Source organism: Photinus pyralis, unplaced genomic scaffold (assembly GCF_008802855.1).
Source record: "Photinus pyralis isolate 1611_PpyrPB1 unplaced genomic scaffold, Ppyr1.3 Ppyr1.4_LG1, whole genome shotgun sequence".
Lineage (NCBI taxonomy): Eukaryota > Metazoa > Arthropoda > Insecta > Coleoptera > Lampyridae > Photinus > Photinus pyralis.
In genome coordinates, this window is record NW_022170249.1 from 21,565,778 (window position 1) to 21,587,780 (window position 22,003).

The window sequence follows — 22,003 nt, forward strand, 5'->3', positions numbered from 1 at the left end:
CTCTTGACACGTAGATATAAAATCGTGTACAGGCTGCCTCATAAACGAGTATGATCATAGTGTAAGAATAGAACTTTACACTAAGGTATTAGCCAGGTTGCGGACAGCATTTTCCGTTATGTTAGACGGCCATTTTTCCTTATAATATAAGTTTATAAGTATAAAACATTTTTATAGCAAAGTTAAGTTGCGGTGTGTGGTGGGCGTGTTCAATTTTGCTTATAAGTTTGAAGGAGTCTTAACCTCACTTTTATTTTACATTGTGTTAAAATGTCCAAAGTTCACTACTATGCTCTTAGACAAAAAGAAAAGAACTACCGCCAATATAAACACTGCACTTGTAGGTTAGCAGGAAAATGTTATTTATGAGTGATTACGTACTGCGCAGTGACACATTATAAGAACTTCATTTTCATTGGTTCCGCTATTTATAAATATATCGTACAAAAAGCCCTCATACCGTAAATTATTTCTACAAAAATTTATATTTCTTATGTTATAAGAAAAAATGGCCGTCTAACATAACGGAAAATGCTGTCCGCAACCTGGCTAATATTATCATTTTGGAAATATGTATTTTAAACTTGTATTGGCTTCTATTGGTCTACTGTGTGTAGGTGTTACCTCTGGTATGTAACGATGCGTTTATGATTTTATGCACGGTCTCCAAATCGGATGCATTCATTTGATGCCATTTTATTAGCATCCACAAATTTAATAATACTGCTTTAGCCCTCAAGCAACAAGCGTTTATTTATTCACATATGTGGTTGTATTGATTACTTTTTAACTACTGCGGAAGCTACCCAGATGAACGTCCTCAATCATCAATTTTAAATTAAAAATTCAGCTGAACTATTTAAATTGTACGCTAAGACTTTGGATTTGACAATTGTAGCCGAAACTGAAGAGGAATTTGGGCGACCTTCAGTTTTAGGGCATATCTGCCACCTGTGTTGAAGTGAAAAAGTAACTTCAATTACATAAACTCTAGATGTAGGTTTATCATTACTACAATGACTCTAGAGAGACAGTGTGGTCATACGGTGATGTTATTTTCCATTGGTAGTTGGAAGATTCGCCATGTTTTGGCGGTATTGGTCGAAATTAACCTGGAAACCAAGGTGATGAATTGTTCATGCTGGACACAATTGGGGCAGCATTATTGTAGCCATAGCAAAATCTACTAATTCGGTTAAACCAATCAGCTCAATGATAAATTGGAAAATACATGCCTGACATGGAGCATTATGACCACACTGTCTTCACCACTACATCATTAGCATTACCGTTCAGCTTTGTTTTGTAGTAGATTCCGGCACTTTGGCCTTTGGGGAAGTTTTAGATTGATTGTTTACTTCATATGGAAAAATTAAAATTGTGGTTATGTCCATATTTCCGCGATTATTTGCAACCGTCAAGATTTTATCGCTGTTAAAAAAGTGTGGCATTTAATATTTATCTCGAATATCCAGCGTGTTTAAAATTAGCCTGATTTTGTTCTTTTTCGTCAAATTGCTAATTGGTAAATCAATACGGGATACCGTGGGTGATAGTAATGATATTCTGCCGATCAAAGTCGCAGTGAATAGGGATTGGTTTTAAAAGCTGATGGTTAATAGTGTCAAATGCTTCAAAAAAATCTAGCATCACCATGATTGTCACCAGACATAAATCGGTTGCCTGTAGTATACACGTGGTGCTTGGCGGTTAAGTGGATTTAATCAGTTTTTATCATATTTGTTACAACAACGCAGTTGAGACATGATATATGGGAGATTAATAGATTCGAATTCGCAATTAAATAGGTACCTTCATCCTTGGAGATAAGGGAGATTGTCAACAAGTTTACCAACCTGTATGTTATTAATTATAATTTATGTAAATTATTTATATTTGTGGGCAGTGCTCGCAACCCCGTTTATTTATTATGTGGAAATTATTTAATGTATATTTGTTGCTATGGAAGTACAGCTTTTTATTTGATTTCCTTAAACGTGTCGAATTGTAGGTACATCCGGAAGGTATTGTCATAGTTGCTATGGACGTTACGACGATTCCCCTGCAGCCTTTGATGACTGTCGTCATTTTGTTAATATTACGAAAACTGACACGTGTTCATCATCTGCACATTGCATATTTTATTATAAAAGTAAGTAATATGTTATCTAATACACGAATATAATCAACCTTTTTTTTAGCTTTTTCAAAAATGAACAAGGCCAAAAGTGTAGCGGCTAGATTTTGTTCGGACCATGATTGTGATTACTTCAGGGTTTCGGGCGACCCATACAAACACTGTTCGCAGTGCGAAACCGACTATTGCAATACTGACAAATTTTTAAGTATAAGATAAAGCCTGTAATTGTTTGGGATGTTACACATATTGTTTATTAGTATAAGTTGTTGCATATAGGAACGGTAGTTATTGATTTGTATTACTATGACACGTTGGTTAATGTCTTAATAAAGAGGATATTTTAATATAATTATGGGATTCATTTTATAATTGTAACACAAACCTAAAGATGACGCGCTCGTGAAGTACCTACTGGAGTTTATAAAAAACTTAAGGATCACGTGCATGCAAATCATAATTCATAAGATTTAGTTGTCCTTGTCGATATGGAGAAGAGGATAGCTGCTATGAAGTTTGAAATGAACTTGACTGACAATTTTAAGAAATTTTGTCAACAGTTTGAATTTGATTGCTACCGGTAAAAACAAGTTGGAAGATTCTGTGAAAATTTCACTATTTTTAAATATTATTGGTCAAGAGGGAATTGAAATATACAGGGTGCCCATTATGTATGGAATATAGCATATATCTCGGTAAATAGGGACTGTATACAAAATTTTTGTATATGAAAGTTGTCTAACATTTTATTTCCCATTGAGGCAGCATACCATTGTTTTTATTTCAGAAAACAAATGAATAACGAAAAACAATTGAATTTTTAAATTGCAATGCACACTTTCATTGGGCTCATTTGATCGAGATTTTTTTTCTCTTTTCAATGTTAGCACCCGTGTAGAAGAAATTAATTTTTATTTCGTTATGCCACTGCCTTACAGTTAATCGTGAACATTTTAAATATTCATTGCGATGAAAACCATTTTACTGCTAATTTCGTTTTGTCTTCAAGGTTTATTAAGAAACGTACACGTTCATTTGTTTTATTTTGATGTAGGATATCTGGATTAATGTTATTGATCTAATTATAATAAATTTTTTTGAAAAATTTTCTTGAATAGTGGTACTAACATGTTACATCAACGAAGAAAGAAAAAAAATTTCTATCAAATGAGCCCAACGAAAACTGCCATGTCATTTAAAAAAATTAAATTTTTTTTCGTTACTCATTTGTTTTCTAAAATGAAAACAACTGAATGCTGCCTTAATATGTGAAATAAAATTAAACAACATGTGAACCCGAAAACTGACGTTATCTTATTATCTATGAGCGGTTTATGTTAAGTAAATGAGTTAAAGAAGTCGCCAAGTCGGAGAGCCATTTGAACATTTTTATGCCCACCTTGGTGGAAGGATAGTTATTGGCATAAGTGACAAGGGTTTCCAAGAGAAGATGCTGGTGTTGAATGACTTGACCTGTGAAAAGCACCAGTGATTATGTCCTGCAAGCGAAATGACAAGAAGTGATATCAAGGTCATGCAGGAAGGAAAAGTAGATGCCGTAAAAAGAATCAAGGATGGTAAAAATTGCTATGACTGACGAAGAACAAATAAAGGGGTAAGTGCATACAAATACGAGTCGAAATAGGTACACAAAAATTAGTTTTCCGTTTACTGCATTAAGAGTATAAATTTTGTGTTCCCACCATTCCATTGGCTATTTGATATTCATGAATATTGAGGAGTTTAATAATTATTCTTTTAAAACAAAAGCATTGGAATAACAAACCTGTTCAGAATGTCTGTACGTGATAAACTTTTGTTAATTTTTTAGTTTTGACACAGATGTACTTAGGTATATAGCAGTGCTTTTGATAAAACGTTAGCGCTTAATTCGCTGTTAGAGAAATGCAATAAATTGTAGTTCCAAATACTTTTATTTATTGCTTAAAATACGTATAAAATATCCATTTCTATATTGGAATTAAATTCTTAAATTCTGTTTGGTTCCTAATTTTAATCTATTACTTTGTGTATTTTTATTAAGGTCGGCGAAAAGGGTTGGGACTCTAGGACTGAGCATTTGTGCCCCCCCCCCTTTCCCCCTGACAGAACACATTTCGCGACCTAAACATTTAATCAAATGGTATTGACTAATTACAAAATATTTAAGCCATTTTCGAGTTTAAATCTGCAGTTCTAGTATGAAGCTGAATATTCTGAAATCTCCAAGATAAAAAAGGATTTGCAAGATAAAAGTGAAAAATTTAAGTCGAAAATAATATTCATGTAACCTTTCTACGCCTCTACGCCTTTACGCAAATGAAATAAATACAAATCTTCTACTGTAAATTGTTAAATTAAATTAGTTCGTGAGAGTACATAGACGACTAAAAATGGCTCAATATTTCAGCATGTAACTTAGTAACGGATATGCCTCATTCCTTCAAATTTGGAAAAGTTGAAAACAATACAAAGGTAGGCACCGAATATAAAAGTTATTTTAATGAAATATATCTTCCTCAACAATCTCCGTGACAAGACAAATTACTAAGATTTATTATATAAGCCAACATTGTCGAGAATTACTTTCATGACAGAAAGATTGAGGATTCGGCCAAATTTATGTATTTTGCAATGATGCTACACACGTCAAAACTAACATATCACTCTCCATATCAAACGTCAAACACGAAGATAAATAGCTGATGGTTAGGTACTAGCACAACTGATTCAGTAAATTGTTGTAATGCAAAATAAAACGTATTAGCAAAGCATCGTCTAGACAAGACGCGAATCTATATTCATTAAAACGCCTTTTCCCCTACACATGTGCCGAGAAAATTGGCATGAAATTAGTAATGACTGACCAAATTAATCGCATTCGCGAAATGATAATGCACACGGAATATTTTCATTCGCGCATAGAAAATACACGAGCTCGTACAACAAAAGCTACCGTAAAAAGCTCTAATGCGAATCATTTACAAACTTCAACCACAACTGCTTTCTACTTAGCTTTGTAAATCTTGAAAGGTTTTTACGGATCGCAAAAATTCTTAAAAGGTCTCTTTGTAACTCAAATCTACGCAACATCGTTAACTTTAACCAACAATCTGGGTTAAACGAGCCTCAATTTTTATTACCTACCATTACTTGAACTGAAAAGAAAAAGCATCTGTCGTTATCATCAGTCGGTACTTCAATTTAAGGCTATACACATTTACACCCCTGCAGGACAATCAATTAAGCAGCGAAATGGAATGCACACCTTTTGCGGTTTATCCCTCATAGAATAGAAGTAATATATATCACCCTTTTCCACCTCGTATCACGCAGGTGAAATATGTTCCTAAAATTGTTGACCTTTTCAGAACTGACCCTATTAATTTTTATTTACGGCCTTTTTTTACTTTTATAATGTAACCATCCTGGCGATAACTTCATAACCACGTAGTCGTATTTTAGCGTTATGCAATCATAAATCGTTATTGATTTCAACAAATAATGCCCATTTTTTTGCTTTCAAACCAAAAAATATCCGATACGATTGTCTATCATCAAAACCAGTTTAATTACTAAACCCCCTCGTTTATTTGAAACAAAAAATGGAAAAAAGCGAAAAACGATTGCTTTGTTTGCGCGTTTGGCGGGTAACTTTTGATAAAACTGGGAAAAGACAAATGACCAATGAGTGTAAACTATTCTCATATTTGCACAGGACGACGTTAAGGGCACTCAAATGAATAAAAACTGCAAATTTCAAAGAAGAAATTGACAAGATATTTGCGACACTTGAAAGAAGAAAACTACAAATTACTGCAATAATTAAATACATTAGAATGGTAAGTGCATGCCTATACTTTTATTGGGAACACGACAAAAGCGAGAAAAGGGCGGATTTGTTCCTTTACCTTCTAAGCTTCTCAAAATTAATTTTTCTTAAAATGGTGATTCAATCGTTCGTGTTCGTGCCTATTTATGTTAGGAAATTTTGTTTCTATGACAGTGGCAGTAACACCTTACCGGACAACTTTTCCTGCCTCCTGTCACTTCACCAGACTTCTGTCAAAACTGACATATTCAGAAATATTGTCTAAAAAAATACCATTTCGAGGAATATGTATTGACCCCCTTTGGGGCCGAGTACTTTAATTCCCTAATTAAGTAGTGTCATTTTACTGACGAATTTTGTTTTTTGTAACTAAATTTTACCCAAAATCGTATTCAATCTGTCAGTGATGACAGGAGTCATTACCTATAGACATTGCCAATGTGACAGGTGCGGGCGGAAAAGTACCAGGTGCTGCCGGTATAGTGACAGGCGATGTGAAAAGTAGCCTGGTCATTGAAATGAAGGTTTAGTGACGATTTTATACAAAACTGCTTAGTAAAATTGCACCACTTAATCCGAAAGTAAGTGTGAATGGTGTAACAAAAGGTACCTTAAAAAATTTGCCCGCAGACCTGCGCATGCTCGTTTTGCCCAAAAGCTTTTCAGCTCCTTCTTTTATGTCTAAGAATATTGTGTACCCAATTTGGTTCCAATCGGTTTAGGCGGTTAGCAAGGGGGAAGAGTTGGAAAAGAGGTGGAAAAGTTTCCCATGGAGGTAATCCCATAAATAGAGTGAAGCTGGGATGTTTATAAAGGGTTCCTGTCCCTTTTTCAAGTTCAATACTTCTGATTAGGTAGTTAGGTAAGTGGCGTCCCGTGCTGCAGCGTCAGAATTGGTCTCTTTCCATGACTCTGTAAACCAAATTTCCTGTTTCAATTAGACATGATCCAATAAAAAGACACAAGGCCACATCGACGTCGGCAGTCATTTATTTTTTATTTGTTATTGATTAAAGGTTGGTTTAGCAGGTGGTTTCTACCAATTTAGGGTTTAAAGTTTTTTGTGGTTGCACAGTTTTAGAATTTGGGTCATAGGAGGTATAAAGGGTTGTCTCATTATTTTGCAGCATCTTTAAATTATTTTCTTGTATTCAATGGCAGAGTGATACAGTCCTGACATTTTAATTGTTCGTTGGAAGCTTAAGGCACCTTAGTATGGTGAGATATGTGTAAGGAAATTATGCCACTTTCGCTGTAATCTGCCAACGGGTTTAACTTGAGTGGGGGAAATCTTTTGATTGGTGGATCTGGAAAAGTAAAGGGGTGCCCACTCTCGCGTCGACAAGTAGAATAAATCTTGACGGTGCCTGTGATCTTCTTGTGCAACTTCTAAGAAAGTACAGAACCCGTAGAAAGGGGAGCCTGCGTAAGACGTAGAACAGTCGTAAAGAAACGAAGAAAAAACGAGAAAGGGTGTGAGGGAAATTTTAGACCGGCAGTGAAGGAGATGTAAACGAAGAGAGGCTGTTGGGAAGCGTAATAGAAACGTGGAGAAGGAGCGAAAGAAGCGCCAAGAGAAGAAGCTGGTGAAAAGAGAAAACGAAAACGCAAGGGAAGCTTGAAAGTTGCATTATTATAGGCATGAAATGCAAAGAAGCGCGAAAGCTGTGTTAAGAAGACGTGAAGGAGAAAGGAGATGTAAAAGAAGCGCGAAAAAGGCTTGAATATGTTACAAAGAAGTAATGACGAAGCGTGAGGAATATGAAAAACGAGTTGTGAGTAAGTAAGTAAGTAAATAAAGTAAAAGAAGTTGTGAGAGGAACGATCTACAAAGAACAAAATGGTGTGGGGGGCGGAGGGGGAAGAGTGAGTGGGAGTATATGGAATATACGGTCAAGGTGAAAATTTGGAAGCACAATTGAATCAAAATCGGTCATACATTATACCTACCCCTAATGGCAGAGTCAACCTTTCTTTAATTTTCATTACAGTCGGTTCTTTAGAAAGAAGTTAAATTACGCTTCTCAAACGCTTGTGTTTTATAGTTTTGTTGAACTTTACATTAAACATTAGTACAAGCACAGACAACATATACTAGTATATGTTGTCTGTGGTACAAGATAACCTTTGATTGTAGCTACAGTTCTAAACACTAGAAATCTAACGTAACATCCATTGTAATCGCTTGTAGGTATAATTAGGAAAATGATAAATGCTCAGATGTAACACACGCTTGTTCCACTGAAAATAGAATAAAACAGCGGACTCGTGAATTGAATTGATGTGAGCTTTGATTGAGGGAATCCAATTAGCTGTTGGGGTGTCTGTTATTCTGCGCTGTTCAACGAAACAGGAATTATTAATAGCAACACGAACAAAAATTGAGGAAATTACCATTACTTGAACTTCCAATGGCAACCAAGGAGAAGGAATATGCTGCAACACAACATTAGTACCTACGTCTTCGCCTGTTAGAGAATATTTCAGAACGCAAGTAATACTGCTTATACAATCGGGAGTTTTCTGTAACAGAAATTGCATATACATTAGTAAGTTTCTTATTGGCAGTAGATGTAATTTCTGTAAGACCGCACGTCGTTATGGAAATTTCAAAACCACCAGAATAAAGATCCACAGAGCTAGAATAAGACGAGTTTTATCTAAATTCGATGCAGCTCAAACGTAAATAAAATTATTATTGGCTTTTAGCTAAATGAAAGCAGACGCCCTTTTCATAGATCGTGGCGAGCGCAAAGTTAATTGTCTTATTTAGAAAGAACGACAATTTTCTACGCACATTTAATTTTTTCCGAAATAAAGGTTGCGGAAGTCAATCGTGCTAATGTTACATTCAAGAGAGCGCCGCCCGAATTTAGTTGAATTAGTCCATAATTTTTTTATCGGTCGAATCGAGGCGAAGTAGATCATCTCAGACTATTCTGTTGAAAGTAGCAGTGAATAGTTGTAATCGAATAACAAATGACGCACATCGGATACAAAATGTATCGAAACCAGAGCCATGAAATCCAGAATAATATATTTTATCATTCAAATCAAATTTCGTTGGTAGGCTTACGTCGAGATGAGCGTTTAACAGTAATGGGAAATCAATAGCATATTTGCGCAACGGGGATGAGTTTAAGGCTATGGTAGCTGCGATAAAAGTACGTGCTCGTATTTTACGTGTTCCTGTCGCTATTTCGAATACTTCTTTTAAAACACAATGGAGCGATAGTTCAACGATGCTGGGAAGGTATTTGAAAGCTAATATGCAAACAGCTGGCCAACAATTAATTATCACTAATTTTTTTGTTTTGGTTTGACCTTGGGATACGCTTTTTCGTACTGCTTGGGCCTAAAAAAGAAGCCAAACCCCCAGAACCTTTTTTTGCTACGCCGCAATTTACTAACGAAAAACTAAAAAATATCTTTAGACCCGTGATAAATCTGAATGTTAAATTTTTAACAAATTTGTTTACCTTTCTCCCCCAAAACGAAAAAGGTTCAACAAGCATGTAACTATTGTATGGGGACCAAGACTTCAGCATGTGCTTTTAAGAATAAGCTGTGATTAAACCTTGGTTTTACTGTCATCTGATGAAAGCACCATGTTGTAGTTTTAACTCAGAATGGAGTGATATTGAATTGTAGACCAATTGATTAATGATTACACCAATTACCAAACCTTCCCCTTATTTGCATACTTAATTAGTATTTACGACTACTTTCGACTCTAAGAAGTCATCTTCTGCATACAACGTTTGGTATAACCAAACTTTGTATGCAAAAGATGATTTATTGGGGTCGAAACTAGTATTCTTTAATAACCAGGACGTATGGGGAATGTTTGGTGTTATCATGAATCAATTTATCGAACTATCTCAGCCAACTAATCAAGTAATGACTTACCGCCACTCCGGAATTAAACTGGAACGTACCTGAAAAAGAAAGCACAAATGAAAACTTATTTATAAAAGTAGACTATGCTTAAGAATATGCAGCATGCATCCCATTTAACGACTATTATCTCCGCAACAACGCTTATTTGCCTCTCTTATTTAAAGGAAAGTTTCGCTAGTTCTACAAAGACGACTAACTACATTTCTGGTGCACAGATAGTCTTATCCAGAGCATTACATTGTTATAACTTCAAGAGCAGCACACAACTCAGTTGTAACATATATCCACACTCCAGGGATATGAATTGTGCTTAAATTAAATATAAGTTTCGCAACTTGTGATTAAATTTTCCTCGCTTCCAAAATGCCCCACTCTAATCGTATGGCACATTTAAAAAATCAATACGTACACGCTGAGACCTAAATAGACAAATAACATTTTAAAACGCATAAAATAACATTTGTTTTCTATTCCCATAAGGCTTATCGCTCAAAGGGATAACGTAAAATTCGTGTCGACTTTTGCAAGTTGAAGGATTCAAAGGCAAGAACTGCTAAAGAAAGTTGGAAATATTAATACGGCCATTTCAGATTTAAATTGCAACATTTATCTTTCCCTTTACTTTCACAGTTGCTTCCTATTTATATTTTGGCCCATTTACCTTAGCCTATTATACATCGAGAGGACGTTATCTGCTGCAATCATTAATCACGGTTTCATATTTAGAAGAAAAGAGTAGAGGTGAAAACTGAAAAAACGTGATCATTTCATTGTGAATACCGTGGTGAAAGATTTGGCATGTTATGTTGCCAAAATGCATACTTTAAAGTTACTTTTGTTAACTACTTCATTTAATTAATTTCTAATTAAAATTTCTCACGCAACGCTGTCAACAGCATCGGTGGTTGTTAAAAGAAATAATTTCATTTCTTAAATTTAAATTAAATCTGTTCATTATTAATTTCGTTCACTACCGAAAGGAAAATTGGATTGTCTTATGTCTATCGTAATCTAAATTTACAGGAATTAATTTTTAGGGAGCAAAAGCAATCGGTGCTTACTTTTTTTCCGAATATATCTCCAGTTACGAAATCCTTTTGCCCTTTTCTAAATCTACTATTTAAATAATTCCGAAATAGACGTTAATTGCAAGAGTTAAACCTCTCTTTTTTCGTCTAAGGCAAAGCGTCGGGTAAGCTATCATAAGAAGAAAGACTGAAGGATTTAGCTTAATTGCTGTACTTAACTAAACGTTGTAGTTCCTTTCGTTTGTTAAATGTGGACTTAGAAATAGATTCAAGCAACGGAAGGGAATGCAGTAAGTGGATCCATGTTTGTTTTATTTGCCTTAATTTACGTTAGAACCTCTCAAAACTCTGCTAATGACAAGCCATTTGTACAATACTTCCTTTAGTTTTGTTTATGTAATTAGAGAATTTGAACAAGCTACGATTTATTATGCGAAAACGAGAAATGGTAGTTTGTGATGAAATGAAAGCGCTCATTTGAAGACAAAGAATTATACAACCATTTGTCTGTTTCTCGTGTTTGTGCCATGAAGACGAAGTAAAATTTATGAAGTTTCAAATTAAATGTGCTCGGAGGAGATGCGAATTATATTAGTTTTAAGAATTTATTCAGTTTGTATGAAGTGTTTGCGCCTGCGAGGGCCTGTTATAATCTCATTAATAAAGGACTCGGCCACCAATAAATTGTTAATGTAATATTTACAGTGTGCTGCCTTCATATGCTACAAATCTGTTCTATGAAGCAGCACTAACGAAGGAGCTACCCTAGAAATTCCTCATATATGAGCCGATTATACTTTGCCATTAATTATTCTACTCTAACGTAACGTTTTGAGGTTATGAAGAAGAGAATACCTTTATTGGACCTGCCCCTCAATTATTATTATATATAAACTAACGTGAGGGATATACAAATTTTGTATCGCGTCGCGTTATTTGTATTTTTTAAAAAGTAGTCATGTATACAGTCAATTTATTTATTATTCATCACACTAGTCATCCGTAATTGGTCACAGATAAGGGATTTAAAATCTTAGCAAGAAGCAAGTTATGAACTTCATTCCTGTACCAATGTTGAAGTTCTGGGCCTTCAACCAAAGAGTAACTATAATACTCTTTAAATCTTAAATCTTTAAATTTAATCAATCTAATAGCTTACCCGATTACAACGAGTAACGGAAAAACAGCATTCCTGTTTGGCAAGACGTGGTGAAGATTCAGTAGTTTCACTGAAAAAATTTTCATCCGTGTGGCTAGCGTCTCCAGAGGAAAAATCCAGGCCCTGTAATGTATATTATTTTATTTATTATAATTAAGAGTACGTTCATTACAGGCAAAGATCGAATTCGTGATAGTGACGCACTTACCTGTAAAGATCTTATAATCTGCCTTTAAAATGTTTTGCTTTGTTGGTTTCTGCATTTTGTAGATTGTCGCGTAGTCATCCATTTTGCGCAGTAGTTTTGTCATTTAAACTAGTTCGTTTTGTTCCATTTAGTACTATGTATACGCTCAAGATTGTTTATTCCCTCTATTTGATATGAATTTGGTTCGTAGTGACAAAGGAATAAATGTTGGTATTATTTTGATTTTATTTTCTTATCGTATTTCTCTTCCAACGAGGTAATTATGAGAACCGTGTCGTTAATAAAGAAATAAATATTATTGTGTAAACATTCTGTATTGTGTGTTGTAAAATTCATGCCGCGCCTTGTCCCTATAAAACCAGGATTTAGTAATTCAAAAGGACACTTTTCCCAGACTCCTCCTGAGACCTAGCCACATTAATCTCCGACGAAAACCGTATTACAGAACCGTTAATTTTTATATCCCGAAGGTTATTTCCGTTTAGCTCATACTCCAAGTCCAGTCCAGTTGACCAGTTTTACTGAACACCCGGTATCTAGAAGCGTTTTAAGTTGAGCGCTTCTTTACTAAGGAATTGAAGTTTCTGAATTTACTCATTTGCTGTAGGAGACGAGGAGTGAGTTGTGTTACCGCAGATAAAGATCAAATTATTATTATTATTATTACCATGTAAGTTATTTATCAGTTTTGCGATGGTTCCTGGAGGAATGTTTAAATTGTTTTTACAGGCGCCAAAAGCTCTTTTGCCAGAGAAGAGAGGCAAATTAATATTTCTGAATTTCAGATATGATAAGCCATTATAAGTAGGTTTTGTCCGCTATGGTAAATTTAAAGCGAGCATTGGAATGGTAAGGTTGTGAAGCTGTCATAGATGATCTCGCCGATGAACCATTTACCAATTAACAATGGGTGGTAATTGGAACACCGAATTTTGAGATTTTATTTCGATCAATTGGATAAATGTAATTAAGGATTGACATTTAAACGAGTTAAAGAGAACCCGTCCGTTTGAGCTGGGTTTTATTTCACATGAAGAGCGCTGAAAAAAGTTGAAGTCGGTCATATATTTTTGGGGCAAGACCACCATCGGGCCTGATTTCCAGTTAGATTTAACCATGTATTAGTGCATATGAATTTTTTCCACAAACCTATGACTGCTGAAAGAACCTAGAAAGCTCGGAAATTACCCAAAAATCCTAGAAAGTGACTTAATAAATATCCTTAGCACGAACCTAAAAAGGAATTGAATGGGCCTATAAGTCTACCAGAAAAGGAAATTTTGGAACTGGAATTCTCTGCAATGGGTCTGGAAAACTCAATTAGTACTTTGAAAAAACCTAACGTACACTGAATAGGGCTATACAGTTCTCTAAATCTCCGGTAATGATAAAAAAATTGAAAGAAACCTCTACAACCTTTTGGAAGAGACCTAGAGGGTTCTAGGGTGCACGTTTTCAAAGTCTCTCTTTGTGCTAGGGTTATTTTTACAGCATAGAGATTCTGTAATGGCCTAGAAAGGGACTTGAACAGTTCTGAATTTCCAACAAGGCCTTTGAAAGGTGATCTAAAGCCTTTGTTCAAGAGCTCTATATATAATAAAATGCGGTCATCTTTTTACTTCGTGTAAAAAAAGGTAAGAGCTGCCACTTTAAAAAACTTGTCAATTGGGCTTGCAACGACTAACTCGGGTTGCTTCTTAATGTGGCTCGTGATTTTCTTTGTATGTGACTAAAACTTAGGTGGGATATAAGAAACTTACTTGTTTGAATGCATCTGGTATTGCTGTTTTACATTTATAACCTGACCAGACGGATGGAATCGAATAATCCAGCAGCACTGCTGGCCAGTGTATAAGTATTACACAAAAGTGGGCGTGGCGCTAATTGAATTTATTAATTGTGTAATATTTCAAGCACATACCACGTAAGAACAGAATATTACAATTAATATTATTAGTAAAGGGCTGCTTTCTAATACGTAAATAACTTAATATCCCCTGATGATCTCAAAAGAATAATTTAGATCACACTCACGATTCACTCTGAAAATCTGTTACGCGTGTAAAGAGAAGTGAATAAAATTTAAATGTTGAATTCAAGCAAATGAGATTTTTGCCTGAATTTAAAGCTTAATGAAGTAACTGCTGAACTGCATTAAAGTTCAAAAAAGAGAAAAGATTCATTGTACCGCTTTACAGTAGCATTGCAAATATTTAAATATGAAAAATGCTTTGTAATCTTCGCTATTATTCCAACCAAGATTGAATTGTTTAAAATTCCCGGTTTTGAACGAACGCTTAATTCGCTTTTCTTCTCAATTGGGGCATAAACCGTATTATTCATATAAATACGCTCCACTACCGTTGGGGTTAAGTCGTTAAGACTATAAATTAGCATCGATAGTTTTGCAAGTTTTGTTTGTTTCCGTCTGTTGTTTGGAGCTCGAGACTACCATGTGAACTCACATCAGGGGTTGAATAATAATCCTAAAAATTTATGTTTGTTCTGAAACAAGATAAGATTTTATTATGGTCATTAATAGAGCATAATTTCATAGCATTAAAATGTAGTTTAAAACAATGTACTTCGCGAGTCAATATACCACGTTTCAATATCGCATTATAAAACTTATTAATCTGCTAAATCTGGTACCGTCGTGGTATACACAGAACGTGAAAATCGTGTATGAAAACAAATTACCGTAATTTTTAGCACGCGATGCAATTTATTTTAGATGTGTGATTTCGCCAAACTGTTCCATTTTGTAGAATAGTTTATATTAAATTTAATTGTACGCCTTTATTAATCAATTTTAACTTGTATACTGTTTAGATTCAACCCCTAATAATTGGACTCTTGCACATTGTTTGAACAATCGAATTGTTTGCTTGAAACGGTCTCTTGGGAGATGACACTTCTATTCAAGCATTCCCATTGCGCAACAAGAACATACGTTTCAACTGTAGCTTGTACTGTACATTGAAACGCCAGTGCAATATACGTTTTGCAAATGGAGTTATTTATGGAGATGTCTGAAGTTTGCAGGGATAGAAGTTACTTTTTTGCGAGAATATAGATTCGAACTTTATGTTGTCAATCATATCAATTTATAAGTAGCTATGCTATGATGAGGTGACACGAGTATATTCTATCTAAAACTTATTTACGAACGTCACCGTCGTGTAGAATAAAGTTTTACCGGAAAAATTTATTAATTTTTGACGGAATATTGAGCCTAGCTAGATTAAGGGATTTTGAGAAAATTTGACATACCTATTTACGAATGACTCAATGGACATTAAGAAAAATGTATCAATAGAAATACATCTTATAGAATATCTAACTTGGACACAGCCATAAATGTGGTAAATACAAAAAATGTGAATAGCTTAAATGCATGATTTGAAAAAATTAAAGTTGACGATCATTATTAATTCCAAATTGGGTACTGAAGCTGACGTTAATATAGTAACTCAAGCTATTAAAGTTAAAAGCGCAAATATTAATGTGATACCTGCGAAGGAAATATGATTAAAACATGCAAGAGAAAGAACACCCGAATCCTGTTACAAAAGTATCAGATTACATGAAAATTTGGTAATGTTAAAGATAATGTAACAGCACTGCTACGAATGGCTAGTTGTGTTAAATTACATTTTATACCATTAGTAACGTTTATCTGTATACCGATAAGAATGAATTTACTCAAACTAATTCAGATATTTTCTATGGATTTGGCAAGTTTTCTCAATAAAAAATAATAACGACATATATTTTCAGAAGAAGTGAGTAAGTTTTATAGACAGGGCAAGATCAACAAGGGGCTCGGATGTATTGCTGTGTTGTGTAAACCTTTTCCTGAAATTCCATGGAATGGGTTACATTATCTTAGAGGTTTGAAAATTCTGAAATTTAAATTTCCGCACCAAACGCTGATATCGCTCAAATGTTTTTGCTCATTATGGATTTAATAAATAAAAATAACTGAAATGTTTGTTGAATGTGCCGGCCAGTGTGGCGCAGTGGGGTTGAAGATCGACTGCGGTACCAAGGGTCCCTGTTTTAAATCCGATATTAGATATAAATGTATAGTGGTTTGGATTGGTAGAGCAGCTTTGACTGAAACCCCGGAGAAACTCTTGGTTTGTGTAACACACTGAATACTCTCTGAGTGTGTTAGGAGCAGTTAGTACTATTGGCATCATTGAGATCAGATCACATTTTGTCGTTGAAATGACAGGTCCCTCTTTGCGAAAAGGGTTAATTTGAATGGGAAAATTCCAGACCTAACACGCTAAAATTGTTTAAATTAATTATCTAAGCGTCTTTACGCGCATGGGACGATGGCTATACCCTCTTTAGGTAAAGATATTTTCATAGAATTCTTCTTCTTTAACACTTTTATTTTTTGGATATGCCATATGTGTTAATTTACTTACCTATCTTTGTTTTACTTATATCGCAATCCGAAACCCATTTATTAATGGGGTAGGTAAGTTCGAATTTATTGGAATTAGGTCTGATTTTCGCATTGTAGTTTTTGGATATATTTTCTTTGTACGTTACTTATGAGCACTGGAGTGATCATATTAAAGAATTGCCATGTTCTGGATGAACTGCAAACACTGACTTTCGAATTGAAGAGTGCTACCTGTCGATTAGCTTGAACTGATCTATTACGTTGTATCTAAGGTCGAAGAATCACTAAGCAAATGCTTACTCAATTACCTGAAATTGCAAACGTGCAAGTAACATGTTGGTAATCGCTTTCGTCGTTAGTTTATCTTGCCGTTTACCTTTGCCAATGTCGTGACAAATTGCTCTGCAATTGATATTTTGAATACAACAGTTGCAGATGTATGCTTAATTAAGTGTTTTTGTCGTTACTGTTAACGCGAGGTACATAATTCAGAATTTGTCTGTAATCGAGGTTATACTAACTTTATAAGTGCTCAGCTGGGCTGAACATTTGCCTTTAGTTACATAAGTGTATCCTTTACCAGAATTACTAATTTATTTACTATTTTTTATGCAACCAAAAGTGCTAATTCATTTACTGTTTTATACAATTCATTATCTCTTGTATGCATGTATAGTGTAACGTGATTTATAAATTCGGGTTCGATTTATATCAATATTTATTAAACAAAACTAAAACACTATAAAAACTGTACAATTTATATCGACTATTTATATCACACACTTCGCAATTTGTATTTCCGCGCTCGATGTTTCATCCGTACTCGATCTCGTTCGGTAGTAAACTGCCTGCGATGTTCGGTCCGCAACCATTTATACACGCAAGCAATGTAAGTTCAGAACACTCGCGTAATTACCAGATACGTCGCAAACATTCCCACTATCGCGCGCCTAGAAAATTCCAGAGCGCCAAAGGCGACGTCACGTCTGGAGAGTTTCCGTTACAATAGATTCTTTGTCAAGACAAAGGTATTATACCCGCTGGCGCCCGAGGATTCACAAAACATTGTATTATTATTTTATTTTTAGTTTATATTTTTACCTCGATTTTTACTTACTAAAATTATATGACCTTCTCAAACCACTGTGGTTGTTTCACTGGATTTCCTCTGGCTATCTGTGGTCAATTCTATTTTCCTTCTTGAGGTTCGCTGCAAGTATGAGAATCAGGATTCCTATGTTTTCACTTTTCACACAGTTGAAGGCCAAATGCAAGGAGCGTTGACGACCACAACAATAGTGACTGAAGCTACACCGGTTGGAGCTTACCAGGGAATCTCATTTTCTCACTTTGTATACTCTACAACTTATATGCCCTGGTCGAACCAAGCCTTCCCCAGTCACTACTTCGGGCTTGGCAGAGAAGCCCGTTTTCGGCTCTAGATGGATCTCAATTAGTGCCGCAGAGGTCTAAGTTGGATGTTTTCAGGAAGTTCATGCGACAAGAAGTAAAGAATGAAATGAGGATTTCCCTAGCACGTGAAGGATTTCAATCAACTACACCACCACAGCAACAATCAAAATATAATGGTAAGAGAGGAGAATAAAAGCAATATACAAGAAGATATCGCGCCCACAGTTTCCGGATTGTTATCAAATGTGGCGGGGGAGGATTTCTGAATTTTTGTGATCAAAATCATGGAAAGCGAAAAGAAATGAACTATGAAGATAAGCCAAAAACAGCGATTAAACAAAATGCCTTGCTTCAGATGTTTGAAAATTGGTCACCCCTCCAGGAAATGTAAGAAAAAAGTCCGATGTGAGTCATATAACCGCAGTCATTATCAAATTATCTGCTCAGACAGAGACTTTGGATGGAACCTGGGAGGACCATTGCCGAAGTTAACCACGTATATCACTAAAACAATCGTTTCAATGCTCTCAATCCCGCCAGCCCTTTCTGACTTATGGAATCTGGAGACCAGTCAAAGGCGGAAAGCGCCATGGATGCTAGTAACTTCTTTTTAAAGACGGTTCAAAGGGAAGATGATGGAAGGTACATTGTAGCACTCCCTTGAAATGGAAAAGAGGAATATCTCCCCACGAATCACTCAGTAAGTGAGAAGAGGATGGAATCGGTTACTATATTTCTTACCTACTATTTCTTTGCGGCCGCTTTCGACGACGATCATGTCATGTTCGAGAAAAACCAAGTTTGAATGAATGCCTTGCGAAGGGACCCAATTTAATTGTTTGTTGATTCCTTCCATTATAATGAAGAATGTGAGAGTTGAAAGGAAAAGGAAAATACCATTATGACAGCTGCTAAAATGGAGTGGCCGACGTCCTCAGAAATAGTTCCCAATGCAAATTGTGAAATTGTGGCTTGAAATGGAATAGAGGAAACGACACTCTTTTACAATGTGTAAACAAGGATCCCATGTTTGAAAAAGAAGTTACGAAGCGTGAAGCGATGTAGGTATCTCCTCAGCCGCAGGAGTGTTCGATCGGATGGGATACTTGTCTCCAGTCACAATCCAGGAAAAATTGCTACCTTACGGAACGTGGAGTGGAAGTCCAGGATGAGTGAAAAGACAGAAAAGGAATTTCGGCTGTGGTCATCGTTCCCACCTATCTTGAAGGAAACATTCGTACCACGTCATTTTCAAATAGAGAACGCGTCTGGCCTTCAACTTTATGTTTTTTCTGAGATTTTCAAGATACGTATGCTGCTGCTGTGTTCTTGAGGAGTGAAAATGTAGCATTTTTGACGAGATTGTAGATAGCACATTTTCGCCTTCTGTAATTTAGAATAGCTGTAATTCCGATTGGATGACTTTTATAAAATCTTACTATCCGAAGGCTCAATACATTAAGTGCTAAGGAAATGCTTACCTTTTTATGGTATTCGGATTATTTACTTCTACATGTTGATTTTTTACTGTACAGTATTTTCTTAATTCTTTCCACACATGTTTTTTTTATTTTTATGGCCAAATTGAAAATTTAGAGCGTGTTTTTTCTCTTGCCTGTCAGGAAAAGTCGTATAATCACGCAGTTGTTTGTAATAATTCCAATCATTCGCGTTATTTGACTTTTTAAATCATATATATGGTTTACTATGCAAGTTAATTAATAATTTCATATTATCAGTTAACCATGGGGTATGAGGTCTAATGTAAATACAGCGTGGAAAGTTGACGGCGGAACATAGGGAAATAACATGGGAAAATACATTTTCCGCAGTTTCGGCTCCCCATTTGAAATTGATTTTCATTATCAAATAACACCCACTTTTGAAGTTAAAGTACTAATTCATTTGTGATTTGATTTATTATTTTATGCATATAAGGTAACAATGTGTACGTTATTTTATTCATAGAGCGTGTGGACGTTGTCTTAAAAACTAACTACATAATCCTTCTGCTTCACAGAACACTTCTTCCTGTCACTTGTTGACCTGACAACCTGATTTCCATACCTGTTTAAATCCTGAAAACTTAAAACCGTTCATCGCTTTCGAGTTATTCATTTCATGCCGCTTTCTGTTTATCCTGTATCGATAACCCACCTTTACCTGCATCATTAACGTCAACTAAAGTGTTCTTTGACCCAATGCTGCGAAGTAAAGAATCAGCTGTCTGGAAACTGTCTCGGCGTTGTAACTGGAAATTCTTGTGGAATACATGGGACTCACATTTATTAACGACTCATATTGCCCTAAATTACAAAAACATTTCTCCTTGTTATCAGCCAGAGCACATATCTATAATATATCTCTGAGAAGTCAAGAATTATGTTGACGATGACGGAATAAGGTTCCAATGGTTGTTGCTTTAAATACGTATATTAAACATGATTATTTCATTTTGCAGTATAGAGGATAATTTCAAAGAAAAAAGAACAAATACATTAAAGAAGATTGAACAATTACGTAATTAGTGATAATAGTACACACAAAAATGTATACCTATAAGTAATCCCTACAGAGGCATATTGATCAATATTTGTCAGTATTGCATAAGTTGCTTCCGCAAGACGTACAGTATTTTATTGATTTGTCATTAGCCTGGTGGTGTTCACAATTAAATACAGAACAATATCTCTGCGCTACACCTAGAAGGACCCCATTTTCTGTAAAAGCTAAAAAAGAGGTAGATGATCTTCGTGTATTAGATAACATATTACTTACTTCCATAAGTAAACATGCAATATCCTACACAGCGCTCACTTTTGGTAATATTATCAAAGTGACGACAGTTGAGGGTGGCTTGAGGATCCTTGTCGTTAGCATAGCAACGATAGCAGTCGTTTGCGGATCTAACTACGATTCCATACGTTTAAGGAAATCAAATTTTACATTAAATTATGATTAATAAAATACTTGTTTACTATTTCTCTCTTATCTCCATTTGAAATACTTTAATAGCGAATTTGAATCTAATCTATTAATCTGCCACCAACGATTTATTGTTTTATTTCACACTCGTCTTGACAACTTTGTTATGTAACAAATATGATAAACACTGATTAAATCCACTTAACTGCTAAGCACCACGTATACAGGCATATTCTCAAATATTAAAACTTTCCCAGACCAAAGTGCCAGAATACTACAGTGTCACGTTACAAAGACGAAGATGAAAAGATGTTAAAAGTATGCGGTGATGAACCTACATCTATCTCGACTACATGTATTTCAAGTTTACTCTTTCACTGCAAGGCCAGTTACAGATAAACCCTAAAGCTGTAAGTAACCAAAATTCATATTCAGTTTTCGCTACAATTATGAATAGCACTATTCGTAAAGGAAGGTCCACTAGCGAACAATATAAACGGTTCAAGTGAATTGTTAATTTAAAATTGATTATTGATTATGATTGATGACGTTGGTGCAAGTAGGTGCTAATAGTTATAAAGTAATTAGTACGGTTATCTACGTTACAATCATAAACGTGTCTTACATACCTGAGGTAACAGCTAGACACATAAGACCAACAGAAGCGAATACAAGTTTTAAGTACATGTCTTCAAAAAGATGACAATACTCGTGTATGTGGCAGCCTGCACACTTATTTATACCTACTTTATCAAGAGGTTTAACAGATTAGAGACATAAAATATAGAATGATTATCTACTTATCTATAATGATTAGAAAGACAAATCCCGATTACTATTACTCCACTCAATTTATCATCTCATGAGTTTTTTTTATTTGCAAACATCAAAAATAAAATGCGAGGTAAAAAATATTCGCACTCTGAAGCATCAGTTGTTGAAAGACTTCTGAAATTTCTGTTTCAGAACAGAAAAAAATGC

General features: G+C 35.1%; 1 protein-coding gene and 1 long non-coding RNA gene across 2 annotated transcripts; one reads left to right on the top strand and one right to left on the bottom strand.

Annotated features, from left to right (window-relative positions):
* The first annotated feature begins 550 nt into the window (after nt 1–550).
* On the top strand, nt 551–2,489 carry LOC116160357. The gene is made up of 3 exons (XR_004143192.1): nt 551–629; nt 2,012–2,152; nt 2,202–2,489. It is a non-coding gene; the product is annotated as an uncharacterized LOC116160357 (long non-coding RNA).
* Nucleotides 2,490–19,997: 17,508 nt separating this feature from the next.
* Nucleotides 19,998–21,774, bottom strand: LOC116158671. The gene is made up of 3 exons (XM_031471495.1): nt 21,652–21,774; nt 20,876–21,007; nt 19,998–20,826 (listed from the first exon to the last, which is right to left on the bottom strand). Exons 1-3 carry the CDS (start codon nt 21,707–21,709, stop codon nt 20,684–20,686), a joined length of 333 nt encoding a protein of 110 aa, XP_031327355.1. The 5' UTR covers nt 21,710–21,774; the 3' UTR covers nt 19,998–20,683.
* Nucleotides 21,775–22,003: the final 229 nt, after the last annotated feature.

Excerpts from the sequence above, each read along its gene's own strand:
- LOC116158671 (XM_031471495.1), bottom strand. The coding sequence starts at position 21,709 with ATGTACTTAAAACTTGTATTCGCTTCTGTTGGTCTTATGTGTCTAGCT. Across the intron at positions 21,008-21,651 it reads GTGTCTAGCTGTTACCTCAG|TTAGATCCGCAAACGACTGC; the intron begins GTATGTAAGACA and ends ATGGAATCGTAG. Across the intron at positions 20,827-20,875 it reads TTGCATGTTTACTTATGGAA|CTTTTACAGAAAATGGGGTC; the intron begins GTAAGTAATATG and ends CCTCTTTTTTAG.